Source organism: Eucalyptus grandis, chromosome 9 (genome assembly GCF_016545825.1).
Source record: "Eucalyptus grandis isolate ANBG69807.140 chromosome 9, ASM1654582v1, whole genome shotgun sequence".
Taxonomy (NCBI): Eukaryota; Viridiplantae; Streptophyta; class Magnoliopsida; order Myrtales; family Myrtaceae; genus Eucalyptus; species Eucalyptus grandis.
In genome coordinates this window covers 24111664-24134993 of record NC_052620.1, presented here as the reverse complement: position 1 = coordinate 24134993, position 23330 = coordinate 24111664, and the positions used below count along the sequence as shown (strand labels likewise).

Here is a 23330-nt window from a genome sequence, read left to right as displayed (position 1 = left end):
CTAGGAGTCAACGTGAAACCTGCCCTTCTCTCGATCATCGTCCCATCGTTTTTATATCTCCGCACATCGACACAAGATGTAGACCTACGAATGGATATTGGGTCAACAGACGCACGTGATCCACGTATCGTTGACTAAACCTACCCCCGGTAGAATTTGCTCCTTCGCAAGGGATCGAGTCCGATTCAGTTCCTCTCTTACAAAAGCCTTCAATCAATTCGGTCGGAGGAGTAGGTATGCTGCCGAATCCCGTACACGCTGTTGCTCAAAAAGGTCCCAAGTGTGCGTGCATTTTTGACGAGTGGATGGACTGTTTAGAAAGCCGGGAAAAGCCTTATATATAACCCCGCGAAATCCACGCAGAGGAAATAGGGACCTTACAGAAATCTGCCTAGTTCTCTTTTCCTCACCACTTTTCTTGGTTGTCCGAGCCAAGAATGTTGCACCTCCTACTTCCATTGCTGCTCTTGATCTCCAATGTTGGACCATCGCGATCAGCCATCGTCGAGAGTCTCCCAGGTTTCCCCGGGGAGCTTCCTTTCAAACTTGAAACCGGGTTAGCTCACATTATATGTTTATGAGCAACTACAAAGTAGCAAATGACTCGATTCGCTATTTTTTTTTTACTTTGTGTTCGAGAGTAATGTATGATTATCAATGTCGTCTTCTTAATGTTGGTATGGATGGCGGTGCAAACAAAAATGATGCAGATACGTAGGGGTAGGAGAGCTGGAGGAAGTGCAGCTATTCTACTACTTCATCGAGTCCGAGAGGAGCCCCAAGAGGGACCCTTTGTTGGTTTGGCTCACCGGTGGTCCCGGTTGCTCCTCTTTGTCCAGCCTCATCTACGAAATAGGTCCAGTCTCTCTCATTAACTTCTCAATTCATCACCACTGTCGTGGTCGTGGTCGTCGTGGTCGTCTTCTGTGTTTTTCTTCTTCCTCACATTACTATTTTTTGGGCGACCCGGAGCTTTCGGCAGCGTTCGTTTTCCTCTCTCTCTCTCTCTCTCTCTCTCTCTCTCTCTCTACAAACACTGCTAGATTAAGCTGCATTATAATATGTAGAAATGATTAGGGTGGCCAATCACTGAGCTCCCCACCACTTCTTTGTTTTTATGTGGCTCCTTTACCTTTTCCATGAGTGCCGTGATACACGTTTTAGTTAGACCAAACTGTTAACGAACTTTTGATTTAGATCTAAATGAGGTAGTAGCAACTTTTCATGACATGATATATATACACAATGGTCATTCCATATCAACTAAAAATCCATACGCTGGTCGAAAGCAAAATCTATTAAATGGTTTCAATCTCCCACGATCTTGACGTCCACATGTTTTCGTATAGGTCCGATGCAGTTTGATTTTTCAAGTTCTAGTGGATCTAAACCAATACTGAAGTATAATCCTTACTCCTGGACAAAGGTGAATTACCTTTATTTTCGGCTAGCATTATTATCGTAAAACTTATCAAGACTAGAAGTGGTCACATTTTTGTATCACAGGTGGCCAATGTAATATTTTTGGATGCACCTGTGGGCACGGGATTTTCATATGCAACAACAGACACAGCATACAACGTTAGCGACACTTCCTCAGCAGCACAAACGTACGAGTTCTTAAGAAAGGTAACCATCTGTATTGATACCAACATCATGTCACCTCAAATTAATCATTGTACCTAATTACATGGACCAATTCACTTCCTTGGCTTTTGTCATATTTTTCCCTTTTCTGATGCAGTGGCTTGTGTCTCACCCCAGCTTCCTCGCCAATCCGCTTTACATCACTGGAGATTCTTATTCCGGTGTCGTTATCCCCATCATTGTTAAAAATATACAGGATGGTGCGTAATTGAAGTTTACCCACACATTCTGTGTCATTTTGGCACTCAAGAATCCATTTTCTCTTCATTAAATACAAAAATTCCGTTTCCTTTTCTGTATAGGAATTGAAGCTGGACACCAACCGCAAATGAATCTCGTGGTACGTAATACTCTTGTGTGCTCTTCTCATGTCTTGTAATGCTCAAAATTTCCACTTCATATCTATTGATACTAAGCCATATATGTTAAGTCAAACATTATTGTTCCGGTTATATGAGCAGGGTTATACGCTAGGCAATCCGGTGACTTGCGATGAGAAGGACATGAGTTTTAGAATTCCATACGCTAACAAGATGGCTCTCGTATCGGATGAACTTTACGAGGTAAACTTATTGCATTAGTTAACTCTGATAATATCCCTATGTCATTGAAGGATATAATACATTAGTAATGAGAATTAGATATGAATCGACGTTTTCGTAATTTTACTTTTGAATTCGTGTTTTCAAGACCACGAAAACAGATTGCAATGGAGATTTCCAGAATGTAGATCCCACCAACGGAGCTTGTCTAACTGACATTGAAATGGTGTCGCTAGTAAGTGTTATTGTTATAACCATCCACCTCTCTCATATTATTTGCCGCAAATATATAAGTATGCGACAAATGACCGAGATGTGTTTCCTCGTGATATCTTCTAGTGCCTCGAGAAGATATTTTTGGCTCAAGTACTGGAACCATCATGTAATCTCATATCTCCTAACCACACGAGGCTAAAGTGGAGCAGAAGCATACTCGAAGAGGATACTGTCAACATCGTTTCGATGCCTCATCAATCCAGGCCATGGTGTCGGGTACATCCTAAATTAACTCCTACCAAATTCTGTAAATACAGTATCTAAAAGTGTGTCATCTATCCATATGCGTAAGACAGTATAAGATTGAGCATCTTGATTTTGATAATGAGCGAATGCGCTGTTTCACTTACTTAAATTTCTCCCTCAACAGCCCGCTAACTACATATACTCTTACATTTGGGCCAATGATGAGAAAGTCCAAGAAGCCCTTGGCATACGAACGGTAATGAAGAACCATTCTCTTCACGGGCATCGCCGACATCTATATATTTACAATTTTTACTTGATAATGACATCCAGGGAACAAAGCAAGAGTGGAATAGATGCAACCACACTCTATCTTACACAAAGGACGTTCTTAATGCTGTAGTTTATCATGAATACCTCTCTGAGAAAACCCTCCGTGCCCTTGTTTACAGGTACTACGATGGCCAAGTGAATAAGTTTCTCATCTTGGTTGAATTTCTTCTTTTTTCCTTTTACTGTGTAATTGCCTTTTACATAAATCCGCGGTTCTTGCTTGTATTTACAAAATTTACTCTTGTTGTAGTGGTGATCATGACTTGGCTATCCCGTACGTGGCTACATTAGATTGGATAAGATCACTCAATTTAACTTTAGAAGGTTCGTGGTCGCCTTGGTTCGTCGAAGGTCAAATAGCCGGGTAATAATTTCATCCTAATCTATTAAGATCACTATACAATTTTTTTTTTTTCTTATTGAACTTCTGTTTAGTTGATCATCATCTTCTCATAAATGTTTATCTTTTGTACTTCACTCCATGACAAACATATTTATACCATTGTGAACAACGTGCCTCTCGATCGAACTAGATACTAAAAATGATATTGTCGATGAACTTTGCTCCCATCTCTTGGCTGAGTCGAGAATCATTTTTCAAGCTGAAAAAGTTTGCAACAAATCACAATTAGAATTCTAAACTTAAATAAACTCACTTTGACCGTCTTCCATTGCAGTGAAGTGCTGGTTACACATTACTAATGGACAAAACATAATGATAAATTGTTCATTGGGTTTATTATTAATTTTGTGCTTTAGAGAAGTGAAATTGACAAAACAATGACTTATGTTTTTCACGTCTCTTTCCTCTAATGATTGATTTTCGGCTATTTGTATTTACTTTGATACCCTGGGGTCCTCCAATTTTTGGAAATTTGACATTTTCAAGAAAGTGGGTATATCTGCTAGTCCACGTTCCACCTCTCTTCGCCGAACAGTCCGAGACGTGGCTGTCGGAATCCGAATTGATGGGTCCGGACTTGTCTTTTCTCCCCCTTTCCAGATTCTCCCTCTTGCTCTTCCGGACCAGATCGGACCGGTCCTTTGGTTTAGGAACCGGTGGTTCATGGCCTCAAACGATCCACGTCAATGGCCTTTGTCCAAGAGCTGGAGTCTAGTCGTCAGCCATAGAAAGTGCAATGTACTAAAACATTTTAACAAAATAAAGAAGTCATGCCCATTTCGTTGCTCAACAGCCTCAAATGGCTAATTGGTCAACATGAGTAAGGAAAAAATGACCTTAACATACGTTATCTCTTTCAGTAGTAGAGTCCTCATTTTGAGTTTTCTTATTTTACTTTAAGTTACAAAGTATTTTAGGCTCTTTTGCACCATTTTTAAAATTTATTCTGTGAACATCTTCGTATATCTTCTTTCACATCGAATATTTTGTATCTAATTTCCCTTTTGCATGCATTTACCCGCATCACAAGTGCTTGAAGAGTCGACAAATGTTATATTAATTTTTTTTTTATTTGTGTGGATAGATACTCTATACTGTATTCGAAAAATAGCAAGTATGATCTGACGTTCACGACGATTAAGGTAAGACCGAACTCCCTTCCATTTCTTCTTTTGTCCTTTTTTCCGCTCATATACATCTCAAAAATGATTATCTAAAATCGTAATAATTGTTTTCTTGTTTTCCCTCCCCTTTTTGGATGGTGCAGGGAGGGGGACACACAGCTCCGGAGTACAAACCCAAACAATGTCTTGCAATGGTGGACAGATGGTTTTCTTATTACCCTCTCTAGCTCATTTCCATTGGCCTTTGGCTTGGTACTTAAACCAAATCCAGATTAGTCACTTAATAAAAATGCGATTCCGAATTTATCTTTCTTGTCAGAGAAATTTAGCGTATACCGATTCAATCTCGATGTGTTTTGTGTATTTAATAAACGTGTCGACATTAGTCACGTTTACTCTAGTAGGAAAAAAAAAATCCAAGGAAAATCATTCGGTGTGCAAGGACGGGAAATCCTCAGCGATTTTTTCACTAAATATTCCGAGCATGCTTATTGTTTCTCTTGACAACTCCCTCAACCAACAGTGAAAACTCCCGGTAAAACAGTACACAATAACGGAAACATTTGATCGTGACAACGTTATAAATTAAGTTAGGTGCTAAACATTTTTTCGAGGTAAATATGTTAGGAGTATTAAAACTTATCGTGAAAATGAAATCGAGTTTTATAACTTTTATAAAGTGTAATTATATCCTAAAATTTGTCAAATTAGCACAATCAAGTCCTTCAATCAGCTTTGTCCAAATTAGCTGATGGAAAAGTATGATCTACCCTTTTCCTTTTTATAATTATATTCAAAAGAGCAAGGCGAGCCTCCTTTGTCCGCTCTCTGTTCAATTTCGCCGTTCCCGTCAAAGTTCCAATCTACAAGCTCCAAAACTCTCGTTCTCGCACCTTCGACGGCTTTGGCTTCGTCGTCCGTCCCTGTTTAATTTCCAATTCACTGAACTCCTTTCATGCGCTGCCTTCCTTGGGGCTATATTTTGCTCGCTTTTGGCCTGGGGAAGCAAAAGCAAAGCTTAAGATCCAGAGCTCTTTCTCACCTCCGCTCCGAGCAAACTTCGACGAATGGGGGCGAATGCGCGGATGCTCCCGAAGCTCTGAACAGCACGCTCCGGCACAGCTGCGAGTTGAGCCAGCCCACGCACTTGTCCAACCTTGCAGCCACTCTGCCAAGTCGCCATCGGCAGCCTGGCCCGCTATGTCTGAGGAGTGGCTCGATGAAGGCAAACAGCCCATGGCTCTTTTTTTTTTTCTTCTAACTTTTCCATTACTTCAACTCTTGTTTTCTTCTTTTTTAATCTTTATCTTCTTTTCAATAAAAATTATGATTTTTTTTATGTGGCACTTAGTGCGCGCTACGTTTACGCCATGTGTCTTAAAAAAGTAATGAAAAAAGCTAAGTAGTATCTTCCATTAGTTAAAAAAGACGAAGTTAATGAGGAGCTTGATTGCATTAATTTCACAAATTTTAGTACTAGATTATACGAAAGTTTTAATATTCAATTGTATTCTTACAATAAATTTTAAAATTTAATATGTACTAATTCAATATTTTTTCTCTTCACAAATCGAGTTATATACTCGGTAATTTGGTGACAAGTGAGCAAAAGGACATTAAGTCAAAGAATCCCATAATAAATCTAGAATTTCTTTGCATCAAATAGAACTCAACCTACATCGTATGTTGCCCCAAGTTTAGTTTGAGTAGGTATAGGATCTCCTGTCTATAACAAGACGAAATGTTTGACCACTTACCCAATATTTGAGACTTCTGTTGTTCTTTTATTCTATCCCCGGTAATATAATAAATTTTTTACGCATGTATAGAGTGTTGAAAAAGGAAAAGTCCAACTATTTATGCTCCCCTTTTATTTATTTATTTATTTATTTATTATTATTATTATTATTATTATTATTTATTATTTTATTATTATTATTATTATTTAATTTTTTACTTTTTGCTTAATCAAAATCTTCCTATGCACTCACTTCAACTTATTTTAACCCAAGATAGATGAAATTTTTCAAATATGCTAATTTTGATATGCAATTTCACACACACACACACACACACAAACACACACACACACACACACACACACACACACACACATATATATATATATATATATATATATATATATATATATTTTTCGCAATTTCTTCAGATTTTAGATGGTATTTTCAATTTTGACGTTAGAACAAAAAAGTAGTACTTTTACTTAATCCCAAACTAACAGTCAATCAGTGTAAGGACCCAATTGTCCGCTTTAGGCCTTCAGCCCTCATGGCTTTAAAACGCCTTACACAAGTTAAAAAACCCAAGCCTTATAAACTAGCTCAGGACTCCCCCCTAAGCAATGTGGGATAGGAGACGCGCCCCCTCCTTGTGCATGTCCAGGGACCGAGGCGCGGACGTATTGCCATCCCTCCTCCCCACACACCGCTTGCCCGGCTGTCACAATTAGTTTATTTTCTTTTGATAACCGTGCATGTTGTTCTTGTACAAAAATACTTTTTTAGATGGAAATAGCTTTTCAATTGCAAGAACATTTATCGTCCTCATTTTATCAAGGTGGCTCAATCACCAGAGCCAAAGCTTCTCACACAAAGAAGGATGATTTGACAGGACACGACCACATTATTATTGGGTGATAAAATTGGACATGGTTCGAGCATCAACACAAAGGCCAATGGAAATGAGCCTAGAGAGACTAATAAGAGAACCATCTATCCACCATTGCCAGACATTCCTTGGGTTTATACTCCGGAGCTGTGTGCCCCCCTCCCATCACCACGGAAAAATGGGAGAAATAAAAAGAAAAAGTATCATTGCAATTTCAAATAATCATTTTTTGAGGCGTATGTGAATGTAAAAGGATAATATATATATATATATATATATAATGGAGGGAGACTCTCCATTACACCCTTAGGAGTGCGCATGGATTTATTTGCTTTTTGTTCTAAGAATGCAAACAAAAAAAGTGTTTTACGTTAACAATTTTTTGAACAAAGAACGCGTTTGGTAACGTTTGGTCAGGAATAAAAAATGAACAAAACACGTTTGGTTAAATTTTATTATTTTTTGTTTCTTTTAATTTTTTAAACATTTTTTATTTTTTCCTTTCTTTTTATTTTTCTTTTTCCGGCCGGTCACCGGCCTCCGGCGAAATTTGTGGTGTGCAGAGTGCGTAGAGTCTAGAGCTAGTTGTATGAGAAATTTGCGCAAGAATGGTTGAGTTGCGGCCCAATCCAAATTTGACTGTTATTGTTAACCTAACTTAATATCTTGAGCAGCATAGAAAAATCACAGGTTGATCATGATTGTCTCAGTGTATCGTTGAAGAAAATATATTCTATTTCTACTACTGTACAAGGAAAAATATTAATAATAAATTCAGTAGACAATTTTTCATTATCTATTTTCCATTAGTAAGTATGTGTAATGGAGATATGAGTACTTTACCATAGTGGGAGACTCTCAGTGAGTTAATTTATGTTTAAAAGTCTATTTAGGATATGGTACGAAGTTTTTTTTAGCTCAAGTATGGTTTTGAACCTAGACAAGCGATGGAACTTGACAAGCAAACATTTTTGGTACGTAGTTAGATTGAGACGCATACTGTTCACAATGTAATAATAACGTTGGTCACCAAGCGAAGTACGAAGCTAAACAATTTTGACAAGAAGATGATTAAGTAAATTGAATTTGATGAAAAATATTATAGTGATCTTAGCGGATTATGATGAAAATATTACCCGGCCACTTGACCATCGACATACCAAGGCCCCCACGGACCAAGTAAAGTTAAATTAAGTGATCTTATCCAATCTAGTGTACCCACGTACGGAATACCCATGTCATGATCACCACTGCAATAAGAGTACTTTTCGTCAGCAATAGAAAATGCCTTTGATTTATGTGAAAATGCAAATGAAGTGCAAAAGAAACTTATCCATTTAGCTGACGCAATACCTGTAAATTAGGGCACGAAGGGATGTCTTGGAGAGGTATCTATGATAGACTACACTATTAAGAATGTCCTTTGTGTAAGATATACTCTCGTTGCATCTATTCCATTCTGGCTTCATGCCCTAAATGTCATTATTCGGTAATCAGTATAACTATATTAATGTTAGTGATGCTTGTGAAAGAGAATGTTTCTTCATACCTCTCGTATGTGAAGGGCTTCTTGGACATTCCTATCGTTGGCCCAAATGTAGGAGTACAAATAGTTATAAGACTGTCGATAGAGAAATTTATGTGAAACGGCGCATAAGTTATTTATTAAAATTCACGTGTTCATCATATATTGTCTTAGATGTATAGACAGATGCTATAATTTTAGGTAATGAATTCATAGATTTTGAGGGTGTAAATTTAGGATGTACCCGACACCATGGCTTGGATTGTTGAGGCATCGAAATGACATCGATGATATTCTCTTTGAGTATACTTCTACTCCATTTTAGCCTCGTGTGGTTAGGAGATAACGCACTACACTTGGGTTCCAATATTTGATGGAGATTTATCTTCTCAAGGCACTAGAAAATTTCACAAGGAAACATATCTCAGCGACATACATCTTGCAGAATAAAATATGAAAGAGGTTGATGTTATAACGATAGCACTTACTATCGACACCATTTCGAGATCTCTTAGACATGCTCCGTTTGTAGGATCTACATTCATGTAATCTCCATTGCAATCCGTTTTTGTTGACTTGAAAACATGAATGCAAAGGTAAAATCATGAAAACTTCATTTCATGAGTAATTATAATTACTAGTATATTATTATTATTATTATTATTATTATTATTTTGATAATATGGAGATCTTATCAGAGTTAAGACATGTTGTAAATTCACCTCGTAAAGTTCATCTGATATGAGAGCCGTCTTGTAACCATATGGAATCCTTTGACTAATGTCCTTTACTTCACAAGTCACCGGATTGCCTAGCACGTAACCCTATTCATATAACCACAATGATGATGCTAGCAGATACAAAGTTGAAATGTTGAGGAAATAGTAGCATACATATGACTTTTAACATTAGTGTGAACTATGAGAAGAGCACATAGAGCCTAACATTTTAAATGTCGTAGAAGATTAATTTATAAACCAAACTCAACAAGAGTATTACACACTTTGAGATTCATTGGCGGCTCGCGTCCGGCTTCATTTCCTATACAAAAATGCAAGCAGAGTCTTTTTTATGAAGATAATATAACTTCTTCAGAGTGTGAGGGAGACAAATATCAAGTAATTAATTCGAAAATAAAACTCTTTATGAAGGTAAAGTTCAATTGCGTACCATCGTATATTTCTTTAACAATGATGGGGACGACAACACCGGAATAAGAATCACCGGTGATGTAAAGCTGATTTGTGAGGAACTTGGGATGAGCCAATAGCCACTACCTCAAAAATAAAATACAATAAAATGAAGGAACTGTATTGATCCAAATAATTAGCTGTGATAATTGCCTTAAAGGCACCTTCTTATGATGGGATAACATATTGTTGGTATTAACTCAAGTGGCTACCTTTCTTAAGAACTCATGGGCGTGCATGGAAACGTTTCTTAGAAACGTTTCCGGCACACTTCTGTACGGAAAGTGTCTTAAAACAAAAAAAACGTAAACGCGTTTGGTTGTGTTTTTGTTCCTTTTTATTTTTTTTCTGGAACGAAATAAGAACAGAAATAAGAAAAAAAAAAGTTGTTTCTTTTGAAAAGAAACACTTCTTCGACGGAACAAAAGAACAAAAACCAAAGAAACAAAAGAACAAAATCGGAACAAAGGCGACGAACTCTTCTCCTTCGTGCGTGCTCGTCGCTCCTCTCGTCGGCTGAAGCTTCGTTCTTCCTTTTCCGGCGTCTCTCCCATCTCTCCGGCGGCTCCCACTCGGCTGACTCTCCGGCGACTCCTCACTCCGGCGACTCCAGGTACGTTTCCGGTGCTCCTCCTTCTCCGGTAAGCGTTGCTCCCCTTCGGCGCTCCTCCTCCGGTCAGCGTTGCTCCCCTTCGGCGCTCCTTCTCCGGTCAGCGTTGCTCCCCCTTCGGCGCGACAGATCTGGGACGGCTCGCTCGAGCCTCGAGCGAGCGTTGCTCGCCCAGATCTGCCGCGCCGAAGGGGAGCAACGCTCGCTCGAGAGCGAGCTCGAGCTGCAGCTCGATCTGCAGCTGCTCGAGCTCCCCCTTCGCTCGAGCAGCAGCTCCAGTGATGCGGCGGTGCAGCTCGGAGACGGACCGAGGCGGCGGCGCGGGATCGAGGGAGGGAAGTGGGAGCGGCGGGAGTGATGCGGCGGAAGGCGGAAACTTGGGCGCCGAAAAGCCGGCGCGGTCCGGTGTGGAAGAGGAGGAGGTGCTCCTAAGCGGCGACGGCGGCGATGCCGGCGTCGCGTTGAGGAGCGAAGAGGAATCGGAGAGTAAATTGAGGGCGAGGGGTGGGCGACAGGTGATGAGGCGATCGAGCATGGTGGCGAAGCAAGTGATCAGCATCGAATCTGCTCTTGGCTTGGGGTTCGTCTCTCAGCTCTGGGTGGATACCCTCTCGGTAAGTGATGGAATTCTTCATCTTGGTTCGTGTAGCAAAACCTCGCGTGCCTGCAGAAGATTGTCCATTGAAAAATTTAGGTGGGTTGTGCTGTAACAGGTGACTTTGAACGGTAACGAAGGCTTAAAAGTGTTGTCCTTATAACAACTCCTGGAGTTTACTAGTATTCGTCTTGGTTCTTGTAGTTTTCTGTTGTCTGTTGTGGGAAGCAAAAGTCGAAGTTATCTCTAGAAGTGTCGACGCTTTCTGGGTAAGGTTCCGTCCGACCACCCCATCTGTCTCGATCGCGCTCGACACTTGGCCGTCCTTCTTCGTTTGGTTCTCTCGTCGTTGCTGCGTGCTGTTTCCGTTTTAGTTTGATTCCCTGGTCAATTTGGTCGCCGCGCTGCGGGCTCTTGTTGTGAACTTGATCGTGCTTGCGCGCGTTGACTTCAGCGGGTCTTGAGTTGGGGTTGGAGTGTTGGAGTGGGGGGTGTGGCGGTTCTGGTTCTGCATGTCATCCGGTCAGTCGAACCTCTTTCGACCGTGTGGTCTAGACCGTTCTTGATCGCCTCGTGAAGTTCTTCGTTGGAATTCCTTGCTGTATTGATGGCCAAATTAGAAGTGGCGGGACCCGTTTTGCCCCTTTCTTGAACCGTCAATACTGTTCTAAGCACGACAAGAGTTGGTGTGAGTTCGTTGTGTGTATTTGTTAACTGAATCGGGAATACTTCCTTTATTCTAATCTTACTGTCTGCAAAATTTAAATGCTTTCCTGCTGGAAAATGAACCTTTTGGTTTTGGAGCTTTTACATAAGATGGCGTCTCAGTTCAGCGCTTTTTTTTGGGTTTTTGTGGAACCGTACATCGTGTGAGGCCTAACCTGACTAAGTGACTATATTGGAGATTGGGTGCTGAAAGGAGGATTGTTGAATGGGTTTCACTGTTGACGTTTGTCTGAACTGCTGTCTGGTTTGTTTCCTTGGGGAGGTAATTGCTGATGGCCACAGACTAAGATATGCTAGAGATTCTTCTTTTACTCAAAATGGGTATGTCAATAAATGTTCTTCAATGCTTGTGTATTAATTCGTTGGGGATGCCAAGAAGTTTTTTGAAGCCTCTAGTTTCTCTTTTGATTTTGACTATGTTTCATCACAGTATAGAGTGGACCTTTTAGATTAACAAAACCTTAGTCTTATCTGAGAGGGGTGATGGTTGTCAAACTTGCAATCTCAAACGAGTGACGTGTGTTAATATTGGTAGAAAAGTTGTACTTTTGAATCATGCTAACTGCTCTATTATGTACCATATTCTTTATGTACCATATTCTTTGCAGATTTATTCTGTCTGTCTGTCTTCATTCTCTTCTTTTGTGGAAGTTTATAATGCTTTAGAAATTTACAGGTATATAGAGAGAATTGCAGTTGTCTCTGTTAATAATGATAGCATCGCCTTCAGCAGTGATGAGGTCATTCAATGGATGCATAAAATACAGGAGTGGAATCCAAAGTTTTTCACATTATCCCACGTCCCTGAGAAGTATCGGCAAGCAGTGTCCAAGTTTTTAGGAGAGTCTTGATTGCTCGGATGGCCGAGTCACCTGACCTGGCAAGTTCCTACCACCGCAAGCTAAAAGAGGCATATCACACCGAAGAGAAGCTGAGAGACCCAGAGGTTGTAAGGCGGAGCAAGGAACATCTAATCAGACTTCTCGATGAAATTGAGGACAGTTTGAGCAAGACTTATATTGCAGGGGAAGAGTTCAGCATGGCAGACAGGTTGAGCAAGACGGCTTATATTGCAGGGGAAGAGTTCAGCATGGCAGACGTAATGTTCATTCCGGTGCTAGCTCGTTTGGCACTCTTGAATTTGGAAGACGAGTATATAAACAGCAGGCCAAACATGGCCAAATACTGGAGTTTGGTTCAGCAAAGGCCTTCCTACAAAAAAGTGATAGGAAGATACTTTGGCGGCTGGAGGAAGTACAGGACCCTGGCTAAAACTTGGTGCTTCATTCGGCTGAGGAACACGCTGAAGAAGTATTAACTTCTTGACGCTGTAGGAATATCTCAAAACTGTAAAAGGAGGGTGGGGAAAGTTTTGGCTGTGAAAAGTCTTTAGGCAAAATTTACCTTTTGAATTGCTGTAAATAGGTTCTGTAGTGTTTCCTCTCTTAGTGTTGAAAGAGCAGGCAGTTGAATTTTTCATGTACTGGACTGCTTTCTGTTCTGTATTCCCTTTAAGGTTGAAATAATTATGTAGAAAACAAGCATGTTATGAAAATAAAAAATTGTAAAGGTTCGATTATTTTGATTGCAAGCAGTGAACTTCATTGAGTTTGCAGTCTTAGAGCACAGTTCATCCGTATTCTAGATCTTTAAGATTCCTGATCTTTAGTAAAAGTTGGTGCAAGTTAGTATATCATAAGGCAGAGTAATGCTGCTGTAATTAGATGTCAAGAGTTATGAGCAAAAGAGAGTTGATTGAAGCACTCCCTTGGCGAACCGCAACGATTCCATATCTGAGTCCCGGATGAGGACCAGGCCACACATCTTGTGAATAGCTTGGACCGACAGACAGGCAAGGATTGGAGAGACAGAGCACTTCCTCTGGCGTCTCTATAAAGTGGCTCTACTTCCTGAAAGCTTTTCAGATAGCAGTCCGCATCAGCTGCCCCGGCATAATTTTGGGAAGCAAGGTCTTCGCACATGGCCAGTGAACGACATTTCATTGGAGGGATCTGCCATTCTTTCCCTAACCTGAACGCCTGACCCTTGTTCTGGCATTACTTTCCAGATTACAATGAATTGCACAAGTGAATAATTCCATATTGTTGCTAATTGCTGTCGCAACAGCCACATTGCGCATCTCTCGAAGCAACTCAAGGCGGCGTATGTTTCAAGAACAATTTCATGATTAAAGAAAATAATTTTTTTCGAAATAATTTTCCAAGAAAATGTCCATTTTCAAGTTAGAAAATTTATTTTTTAACTTTGAGTATACATGTATCTTTGACCATAATCATTTTTAGCCAACTAAACAAATGAAATTTCAGAAAACTAGTTGGCAGTGAATATTTTTACTTGAGTAAAAGCAAAAAAGAACAATTATTCGATTGGCTGCGTTGCCTAGAAAAATAAAAAAAAGTAACTAGTTTATGTTGAGATGTATGAAATTTTCGTTTAAGGGCGCACATATGAGCATGTTGAAAAAATTTGATACAAAACATTTTCTACGAAATATGCTATATGATCATGCTAAAAATGTTTGTCTTCACTAACCATGAACAAAATAAAATTAATGAGCATTTCATAAGAATTAGAATTCAATATCAATTTTAAACTTTATTAAAAAAATTTTAAAAATAAAAAATAAAACAGAATTTTTTTGTCGTTTACCAAACGTGTTTCTGTTCTTTTTCTATTCTAGGAACAGAAATTGACTGCGATTACCAAACATGTTTCTGTTCTTTTTTTATTCCAAGAACAGTTTTTTTTACACTTACCAAACGCGTTCTTTTGTTGTAAATTGTTCCCCGGAACAAACACTTTTTTTTATTTCTGTTCCCGAACAAAAAAGAAATAGAAGTGTTTCCATACGCGCACCCATATGTCTGTGCTGCTGAGGAAGTGTCATTAATATTGTATGCTGCCCATGTCATTGCATAAGAAAATCCCGTACCCACGGGTGCATCTAAAAATATTATGTTGGCAATCTGTTATAAGAAAATATTGACAACTTTTAATCTTGATAAATTTAATACTATTAACCCTCGTTAAAAATATAGGTAATTCACCTTTGTCCAGGAATAGGGATTTAACTCGAACAATGGTCTGATTCCGCTGGAATTTGAATAATCAAATTGCAAAGGACCTGTGCGAAAACATACAAACATCAATATCATGGGTAGGCCACACCATTCAAAAGGGTTTTGTTTTTGACCGGTATGTTGATTTTCAAATGATAGGGAGTTTGCATCCATAATAGATCTGGCATGCCCCAAATTGAAATATCTAGAAAATTGCTTTCCAATTTACCTTAAATGTCACAACGTTAGAGAGCAACTAAAATCACGTTGCCTAGATAGCAACATCACATAAGAGCCGCAAGATAAGGCGGCACTAGCATAAATACATCAAAATAGTATCACTTGTGGTGACTTTAGGTCTAAATTGAAAAAGTAACTTTCTCAGAGTTAGAGACTCCCATTTGAAGAAAAAAGCTTAGATGAGCAGTCAATTTCAAATGAAAACCATTGAAAGTATGAAAGTTCACATCTAGTGTAGGTGTATATATATACAAGCGTATAATTAAAATGACAAATTTTTATTCAACTCTCAGGGCAAGGCTATTTTCTTGATGGAGATTGACTTTGTATGATGAATGCACGTAAGACATAGCCTATGTGTGATGCCGTTGAAGATTTATTCTCCAAATTCATGATAGTTCACTTTAGAGAAGGAAAAAGTGGAAATGCAACCATAATGAGTCCAGAGAAATTGTCATTTGCACCCATAGCATGTGGGCCCAGCTATCATGGATCGCTAGATTATATGAGTCTCATATGTGGCCCACTTTCATGATACATATGAATCTCGACTCACACAAACCACTATATCATATGCGTTCTAAGAGGGTTCATATCATTAATCAGTGCCAGTGCCTCAATTGATGTGAGTTGAGCTCACAAAATTCAAATTCACGTGATACTTTATTATGAGACATACCCCATTACAAAGGAATTCATTGAAGGAGTGTATGATGCCCTAGGAGTCCACTCGAATTAAGTTTAAGTATTTATCAACTTATATAGGTATAGCTACGGTGTCAAAAAAACCCAATCCAACCTTAAAATTAGAGTATTTTGGGGGTTGGGTCTCAATCTTCTTCAAGTAGGGATTTTTAGATGTTGGTATTATTAGGGTTGGGGTCAGGTTGGATCGAGTTGGGCCAGGTTGGGTTGGATCAGGTTAGGCCCAGATGGGTATTTTGACACCCCTAGAGCATAGCCTAATCTCCCTCTCTCTCCTCTTCTCTCCCATGCGTGCGTAACGAGGACAACACCATATATCTTAGCCTAGCTAATTGATGTTTGCCTGACTGGACTGGAATAATTTTTTTGAGTTATACAAAATACAAGTATCGAGTTAGGTAGGGTCAATCGCACCTTTTAGGCTACATTTGGTCTTCCGGATTTCTAATCGGGATAGGATTGGATATGATAAGATATGAAATCCTGGGATTTTTTTATATCCCGTCCAGTGTTTGGTGAATCGTAGTATTAAAGTTGGATATGTTCACATCATGTACATTTTTTTTTTTATATAAACGGCATATCATTATAAATGAACCTATATGTTCGTAAGTGAAGATGGTGAAAATATCTCGTAACACTATTCCTTAATTTATTGATTATTTATTATTTATTTTATTTTTCCTCTGTTTTTATATTATTTTCATTATTATTTCTTTTTTTCCCTTTCATCATTCTTTAATAAAAATTTATCAAATAGTAAACTTTGTACTAACATATTTAAAATACAAAAATACCTAAAATATATAACAAATATAAATATTTAATTTATAGATTGAATGTTTATTATAAAATAGAATTAAAATTGAATATATAAATTAAAATAAGATTAATTAAAATTTTATTTTTATTTTTATTTTCTTAAATTAGAATTCAAATATTATTTATATTGAAATATAATTTCAATTTTGTTAATTTAATAAATTTGTTATTCAAGAAAAATAACTTTCCTATTATGGACATTAAATCCTATCCACCTTTATCCCACCTCCCCCATGGGATAATTTTATCCCGTCTATATCCCCTTATATCCGACTTTATCCTATCCCGAGTGAAGACGCAAACGTAGGATTGGATAAATTATATCCTATCCCGAATTTTATCCCGACTGCCAAACGCAGCCTTAGTGTTTTTGGGCCAGGTATCATGAAAACCCGACTCAATCTATCGACACCCCTGGGTACAACATGAGTAAAAACTAGAGTTGGGATAAGAGTACGAGAAATTGTGGTGAGTGGCATAATTTGGACCCCATGAATAGGCAGAAAATGGAAAGGATAGGAGAGTTCGTCCAAAAAAGATGGGATTTTGGCTTGTCTTTTGCCCACGGAACATGAGAAAGTGACAAAAGAACATCCAACTTTCTCAATTGCCAACGTAAGTTCTACGGTATGGTCGCCAATATCCTCCTCAAATTACAAAAATCTTTCTACCAGCATCCTATATACTTGTCACACCAGATTTCAACTATTCTTTTTATTTTGAAAGGGAGATAGGACCTTTTTTTGTAAGTGCTGGATTGGAAAGAGGACCCTTCTGTAAGTGATAATGCTAGTCAATTTTTTGCAGCGCAACTATTCTTTTGGAGCAACTATTGCTACTAAAATAATCAATGGAATGATGCATAATGTTATCAATAAAGAAGGACTTGTATCTTAGTTGCATAATATTCTATTATAGTCCATAAGGAATTTAATTGCAGGCTTTTGAGCAGGTTTGAGAATATAAATGCTTATAAAAGAAATGCCCATCACCACACATGATCGTTCAATTCAGTTGCATATATATACTTTTTATATCGGGGTTTTGGTAAAGAATCCTGGCTAAAATATTAAGATAGAGATAGAGATAAGACAATGAGACCCCTACTATTTAACATTTGACTATGTTGGGGATTTTCTTGAGGTGGATATTAGATAGGACATCTTGTGTTTTTTCTATTGAATAGATATACACACACACATTTAAGCATTTGTCATACCATGAAAAGTTACTACGAGCTCATTAAGGTCTTATCAAAACTTCGTTGGCGATTTGGTTCAATCAACACGAGCATTACAGTGACTCATCCTAAAGAAAACAAAGCCATAGAAAACAGAATAGTGCTTGTGTCATGATCTTTTACGGATTGGAGGTTGGCGGGAGCTAAATGAGTGACCATCTTAATTATTTTTATCAAGTATTAAATAGCATAATCTAATACCCTTCCAAAAATAAGAGAAAAAAGAAGAAGGCTACCAAAAGCTCCACGTCACCAAATAATAATAATAATATCGCTAGGAAGAAGAAAAATGATGAATGAAGGAATTGAAAAGAGAGAATGCACCTATTTCGAAGAGGAGGCCGGATAGAGCGGAGCAACCCGGACCGCCGGTGAGCCAAAGCAACAAAGGGTCATCGTTGGGGCTCCTCTCCGACTCGATGAAGTAGTAAAATAGCTGCACTTCCTCCAACTCTCCTACCCCGACGTATCTGCACCAGTTTTGTTTCACCACCATTCAAATATGAAGGAAAGAAACAGCGAATCAAGTCATTTGCTACATTGTGGTTGCTCATAAACATATAACGCAAGCTGACCCTGTTTCGAGTTTGAAGGGAAGGTCTCCGGGGAAGCCTGGTAGGCTCTCGATGATGGCTGATTGTGATCGTCTGACGTTGGAGATCAACAGCAGCAATGGAAGTAGGAGATGAAACATCCTTGGCTCGTCCTATCAAGAAAAATTGGAAGAGAAAAGAGAACAGGCAAATTTCTGTAAGATTCCTCCTTCCTCCGTCTGGATATCAAGGGTCTATATAAGGCTTCGCCGCTTTATAAACCGTCCATCCCCTGGTCAGTAGAGTAATTGTCACCATGGTCTTTTTAACACGTGCATTTAGACTCATTTGAGCAGTAATATTTTAGCCTTTTTATGGATGTGGAAGCACAACTACTCGCCTATCGATTGAAATACAAAATAGTGTGATGGATTAAAATTAGGTACTCAAATATGTAGGAAAAATTATTAAAAAAGTCTTAAATATTTTGCAATTATGCCAGTTCAGTCATAAACTTATTTTTTTAGTCAATTGAGTCTCAAACCTTTTACAATTGTGCCAATTTAATCCTTTTGGCAAAAATTGGCTCGTCAGTGTCGGTGATAGTCTTTTAATGATATTTTATTTTTTCGAAATATTTTATTAATTTTTTTAATCTTTTTTATCTCTCTTTCTCCTTCTTCCTTTGACTCCGGCGATCGGCCATCCCTCGCCGGTCGCCGGATTGAGACGGCTAGGCAAACTCACCCAACCACTAGCAAGGTAAGCCTCTGTTGGATCTAGAGAGGGCTCGCCTCATCGTTGCTTGGCGAGGGCGAGCTCGCGAGGTGAGTCCTTGCCCGATCCAGCAGGGGATAATATCGATTCATAAAGTGATGTGATAAATTCTAATTTAACATTTTATGATACACGTGCAAATTGTCCAATTATTTAGTGTGAAAAGTTTCTCTTCATTACTTATGCACATCGTGCGTCCAATTATACGAAGCAAAAAGGACATCCAACTGGTAAGGGACATCATGCATTTTCTTTTCAAAATGTCCTTAATTACTTGTTTTACAAATATTGAATTCATGAACAAATGCGTACGTTAATAAGCCCATATAGTCTTTCACATATTTCAATATTAGAATTTGAATGTTCTTCATTTAACAGTAACATCCTCAATAACTTTACCCAAAAAAAAAATAATAATAACATCCTCAATAAGATTTCACGTCTTGAGATATTTGGATCTTGTCATAATATCATAACATACTTCAAATATATTAGTTTATATCAGTAATTTCACATGTAGCAATAAAGTTTTGTTTAATTTTTTAGATGTGAATATTATAGGTACATCTACCGTGCGTGCGCTTTTGCTAGCTTTATTATCATTTTTGGGTAAACAGTACTACTTGTATCAGTAATGTCAATAACTACTCTATCTACTGCCATGGTATGGACGTTCTCCATTGCATAAAGCTACTTTATTTAATCAGTACTTTTCGACGGCTACATTAGCTAAGTTGATTAGGACCAAAGTGGGTAGTTAGTCTAAGGGCGTGCATAATAACTATTATATTTTTGTTGTAGAACTTTTTTTCTCTTCTCGATTTGTTTCTAGAACAAAAATCTATTTGGCAATACTATTTTTTTATTTATTTCTAAAACAAATTTTTAGTCTAAAAATAAGGTTGGAACATAAATGAAAAGTGAAAATTTTATACTTTTTTATTTTAGAAATAAAAATGAGAAATAAAAATTCTTCATATTGCTCATTATTGCTACTAGTTGACCCTTCACCCGTTGTTGCCGCAATCCGTCGCCGTCTGCTACTTGTTGCAATTCATGGCTAGTCGCCGTCCACTATCGATCGCCATCATTCGCCGCTAGTCGTTGTCCGCCACTGCTAGTCACCATCCATCGCACGGGTGCCACCCCCGCCGATTACTCACCGCCCAAGAGAAAGAAATTTTATATTGTTATCAAATAAATTTTTATTTCAAAACATAAATTTTGTGTTATTATCAAATGCATATTTTTACTTAGAAATTCATTGAGGAATAGAATAGATTTTTTTATTTCTATTTCAAAAGTTAATTTCTAATAAAAATAATTATCATTCACGCTTTTAAGTGTTTGAACATAAGGTTCCCTCATTGACAGTAGATTTTATGGATGAACCATTGGTTCTTCTCAAAATTTGATGAGAGATCACGCCAAAGGCTTTCTTATCACCATGTTCTATTTTATTTTTTTTAGACTTTATCACCTATAAGTCAAACTACTACCAGTCAGTCAACGATCGCCATTGCATGTATTAAGATTTAATGGCCCGTCCTAAAACTTAAAAATTAAAAATTAAAAAAGGGAAAATGCTCAAATTATTAGTCGGAACGGGCCAATCGGAAATCCCTGCTGTCTCTACTACTCATTGTTATGGTACTTGCATAATTTTCTGAATGACCACTGAAAGTGCTAGTATGAACACCTAGATGGGAGTGAATAGGTGTGAAGAAATTTATTCATGAAATGTAGTAATATATTTTGTTTTTGAATATGAGTATGAAGAACAACAGACTTTTAAAACTGAGTCTAAAGAAAAATAGACTTTGAGTGAGTTCAGACTTTAGTAGTTAAATAAAATTACGAACAAAATAAAGGAGTTCGGGGAAGAGAATAATAACACATAAATTATAGTGGTTTGACTTAGATTAAGCCTACGTCCACTCTCCCACGCTTACAGTCTTCTGTTGGATTCCACTATGCAATCAACAAAAGATTACAACTTTGAGTGTAAACACTTAGTGGTAGATCATACGATCTCACTAAGTCACTCTTTTGGTATTTCTCTCACGATCACAAACGTTTAAGCTCACAAGAGACAAGTGTATGATCGAAGGTCGCTTAGACTTTGGAATTATAAATTATATGCTTCGTCTCTTACTTGCTCATCGGTCATTGATCTCCTTAAATACTCCTCCACTTCCAAACTAGCCGTTTGACAGTATCTTAGAAGATCGTCCTCTAATCTACCAATTAGACAGATATGTATCTAGAAGATTTGGTAGCCGTTGAGTGATAGAAGTAGAATCCCAAATATTATGCACAATAATACCTTGAAAAGGAAATTCTCACTTAGTCAAAGCACAATAAAATTAGAGAGAATAAAATCTTTGAATATTTAAGGAAGAATATTTTGTATAATAAATTAATATCACGTAAAACAGATTTTCACTTTGCAAAATATGACAAAATCTGAGAGTATAAAATCAAACCAAATGTTGGTTTGCTGCTCACCAAATTGGCAAACGCAAGCATTGAGCTTAAGGCTCGCCAAATTGATGAGCGCGAGCTTGAGATCGACGAGCTCAAGGTTCACCTAGCGACGGCCAACGACTAGCCAAGAAAGAAGAAGATGGGAAACCAAAAAAAAAAAAAAAAAAAGAATAAGAAGAAAGAGGAGGAACAAGTGAGGATTTGTAGAGGTGTGAGATAAGAGAGATCAAGTGAGGAAAATGTTTTCCACTTTTCAAAAATGGAAAACATTTTCTCCTAATTTAGAAGACTTTTTTCCTTTCATGGTGTGGCATCCGAAAATTCCAACTACCCTCAAATATGCAACGGCCGTGTTTTCTTTTATCTATTGGACCGATCAACCGTGCAACAAGAGAAAATCTTTGGAATTTGATCGACTGATATTATTATTTTTCTAAGAACCAAAGGAATGGAATTTGGTCATGCATGAGGAACATGCATGCTGAAATTTAAGAATAAAATTTTGAGGAGTTGGACTGCACGCAAGAATTTCGGCTATACATTTGTTCTTGAAGCAATTAAATTATGGGAATATAAATTGATTATAGAAAACAAAGTGCTTCATAATTATGGGCTTATATTTTAAAGACTATGGGCCTTTGAGTTTGGACTTTTGGCCCCAAAATTTTTTGGACGCAAGCAGGCCCAAGGAGCCTCCAAAGCCGTCGACTGAAAGGGGGGGGAGGAGAGAACCGGACAAGGGAGACACGCCACTCTCCACTTGTCCATTGCTACCTCAGACACTCTCCACGTGTCCCTTCCTTGAAGCCATCTGTCATCTTCATGCAAAAATTAGCAAAATAATTAAGCAAAGAAAGCAAAAGCTTTCGGTTTGAGCAAGGGAGAGGGAGGCCGAGAGAGTGAGCTAGAGGCAAGTGGAAGTTCATTAACCTATGTCTTTGCATGCTGCACTTATCTGTGAAATGCTGGTAGATGTGAGAAAATGCAGAATTGGGAGTTGCTATTCTGTGGAGAACTAAATGTATTGTTGCTGTGCTGTGTTGGATTGAGCTCGACGGGAACTAGATTGAAGTTAGAAATCATTGCTTGTTGTTTTTGAGTCTTGCTTGTCTCAAAAATTTAGTGAAAGATGGCTGTGTTTTGATCGAGCAAGGTGAGGAAATGGTTGCCGAGTGAAAAATGTGGTATATGTTGAGATGAGTGAGCTTAGGGATGAATATATGCTTTGAGCCGAGCTATGGGAGGGTTTCTCTGTTAATAAGAACTTGCTGAAAGTGTTCTTAGATGCTGTGGAAGAGACTTGAAGTGTTGTAAGATAAATTGGTAGAGAAACAAATGACTTGATTGAATTAGGAATGAAGAAAACCATATGTACCGATTCTGTTTTAGAGAAAGTTAGATAGAAAGTCCTTTTAATTGTATCGCTCTGATTTATAATGGTGAAGATAAGAAAATGAACCATTTTACATAATAGAACACCCATCAGATTGAGTTAGACGTCTAAATCTAGCCATATGAATGTGAAAACATGAAGATAGGAGTGAATCTATTGAAACCAGTACTCTGTTTTGTAAGAATAACTTGACCTTTGATGATTCCACAAATTTTCTGTAATTTTATACATAGAATTGGAATTTGAACTCTAAATGAAAGTTTCAGGG

The 23330-nt window shown here is 38.1% G+C and overlaps 3 protein-coding genes across 5 annotated transcripts; 2 read left to right on the top strand and 1 right to left on the bottom strand.

The window, feature by feature from the left end:
* The first annotated feature begins 375 nt into the window (after positions 1–375).
* Positions 376–4817, top strand: LOC104418647 (serine carboxypeptidase-like 18). Its single transcript, XM_010030044.3, has 14 exons — positions 376–556; positions 711–856; positions 1350–1426; positions 1507–1629; positions 1745–1847; positions 1950–1987; positions 2109–2210; positions 2338–2424; positions 2529–2681; positions 2836–2907; positions 2985–3103; positions 3235–3348; positions 4472–4529; positions 4655–4817. The coding sequence occupies exons 1-14, from the start codon at positions 438–440 to the stop codon at positions 4736–4738; spliced, it is 1395 nt and encodes a 464-aa protein (XP_010028346.2). The 5' UTR covers positions 376–437; the 3' UTR covers positions 4739–4817.
* Positions 4818–8271: 3454 nt separating this feature from the next.
* On the bottom strand, positions 8272–18633 carry LOC104418645 (serine carboxypeptidase-like 8). The gene is made up of 15 exons (XM_039302457.1): positions 18448–18633; positions 18197–18342; positions 14854–14930; positions 14663–14772; positions 11593–11726; positions 10671–11028; positions 10067–10103; positions 9835–9937; positions 9668–9705; positions 9387–9488; positions 9153–9239; positions 8909–9061; positions 8689–8760; positions 8493–8611; positions 8272–8389 (listed from the first exon to the last, which is right to left on the bottom strand). The coding sequence occupies exons 1-15, from the start codon at positions 18564–18566 to the stop codon at positions 8272–8274; spliced, it is 1773 nt and encodes a 590-aa protein (XP_039158391.1). The 5' UTR covers positions 18567–18633.
* LOC104457206 (glutathione S-transferase TCHQD) lies at positions 10232–13376 on the top strand. 3 transcript variants are annotated; one of them, XM_018875935.2, is made up of 2 exons: positions 10232–11078; positions 11178–12352. In XM_018875935.2, exons 1-2 carry the CDS (start codon positions 10746–10748, stop codon positions 11220–11222), a joined length of 378 nt encoding a protein of 125 aa, XP_018731480.2. In that variant the 5' UTR covers positions 10232–10745; the 3' UTR covers positions 11223–12352. The 3 variants fall into 3 exon arrangements, with proteins under 3 accessions (XP_018731480.2, XP_018731470.2, XP_039157873.1); XM_018875925.2 differs by lacking the exon at positions 11178–12352 and adding an exon at positions 12462–13376 and having other exon boundaries at positions 10657–11078; XM_039301939.1 differs by lacking the exon at positions 11178–12352 and adding an exon at positions 12462–13376 and having other exon boundaries at positions 10680–11078.
* Positions 18634–23330: the final 4697 nt, after the last annotated feature.

Coding starts and splice junctions, on each gene's coding strand:
- LOC104418647 (XM_010030044.3), top strand. CDS start 438: ATGTTGCACCTCCTACTTCCATTGCTGCTCTTGATCTCCAATGTTGGA. Junction 557..710: donor CCTTTCAAACTTGAAACCGG/GTTAGCTCACAT, acceptor AAAATGATGCAG/ATACGTAGGGGTAGGAGAGC. Junction 3,104..3,234: donor CTCCGTGCCCTTGTTTACAG/GTACTACGATGG, acceptor CTCTTGTTGTAG/TGGTGATCATGACTTGGCTA.
- LOC104457206 (XM_039301939.1), top strand. CDS start 12,645: ATGGCCGAGTCACCTGACCTGGCAAGTTCCTACCACCGCAAGCTAAAA.
- LOC104418645 (XM_039302457.1), bottom strand. CDS start 18,566: ATGTTTCATCTCCTACTTCCATTGCTGCTGTTGATCTCCAACGTCAGA. Junction 11,727..14,662: donor TCAGCAGCACAGACATATGG/GTGCGCGTATGG, acceptor TGTCGTGCTTAG/AACAGTATTGACGGTTCAAG. Junction 9,489..9,667: donor AGCCGCCAATGAATCTCAAA/GTGTGTAATACT, acceptor TTATATGAATAG/GGTTACGTGCTAGGCAATCC.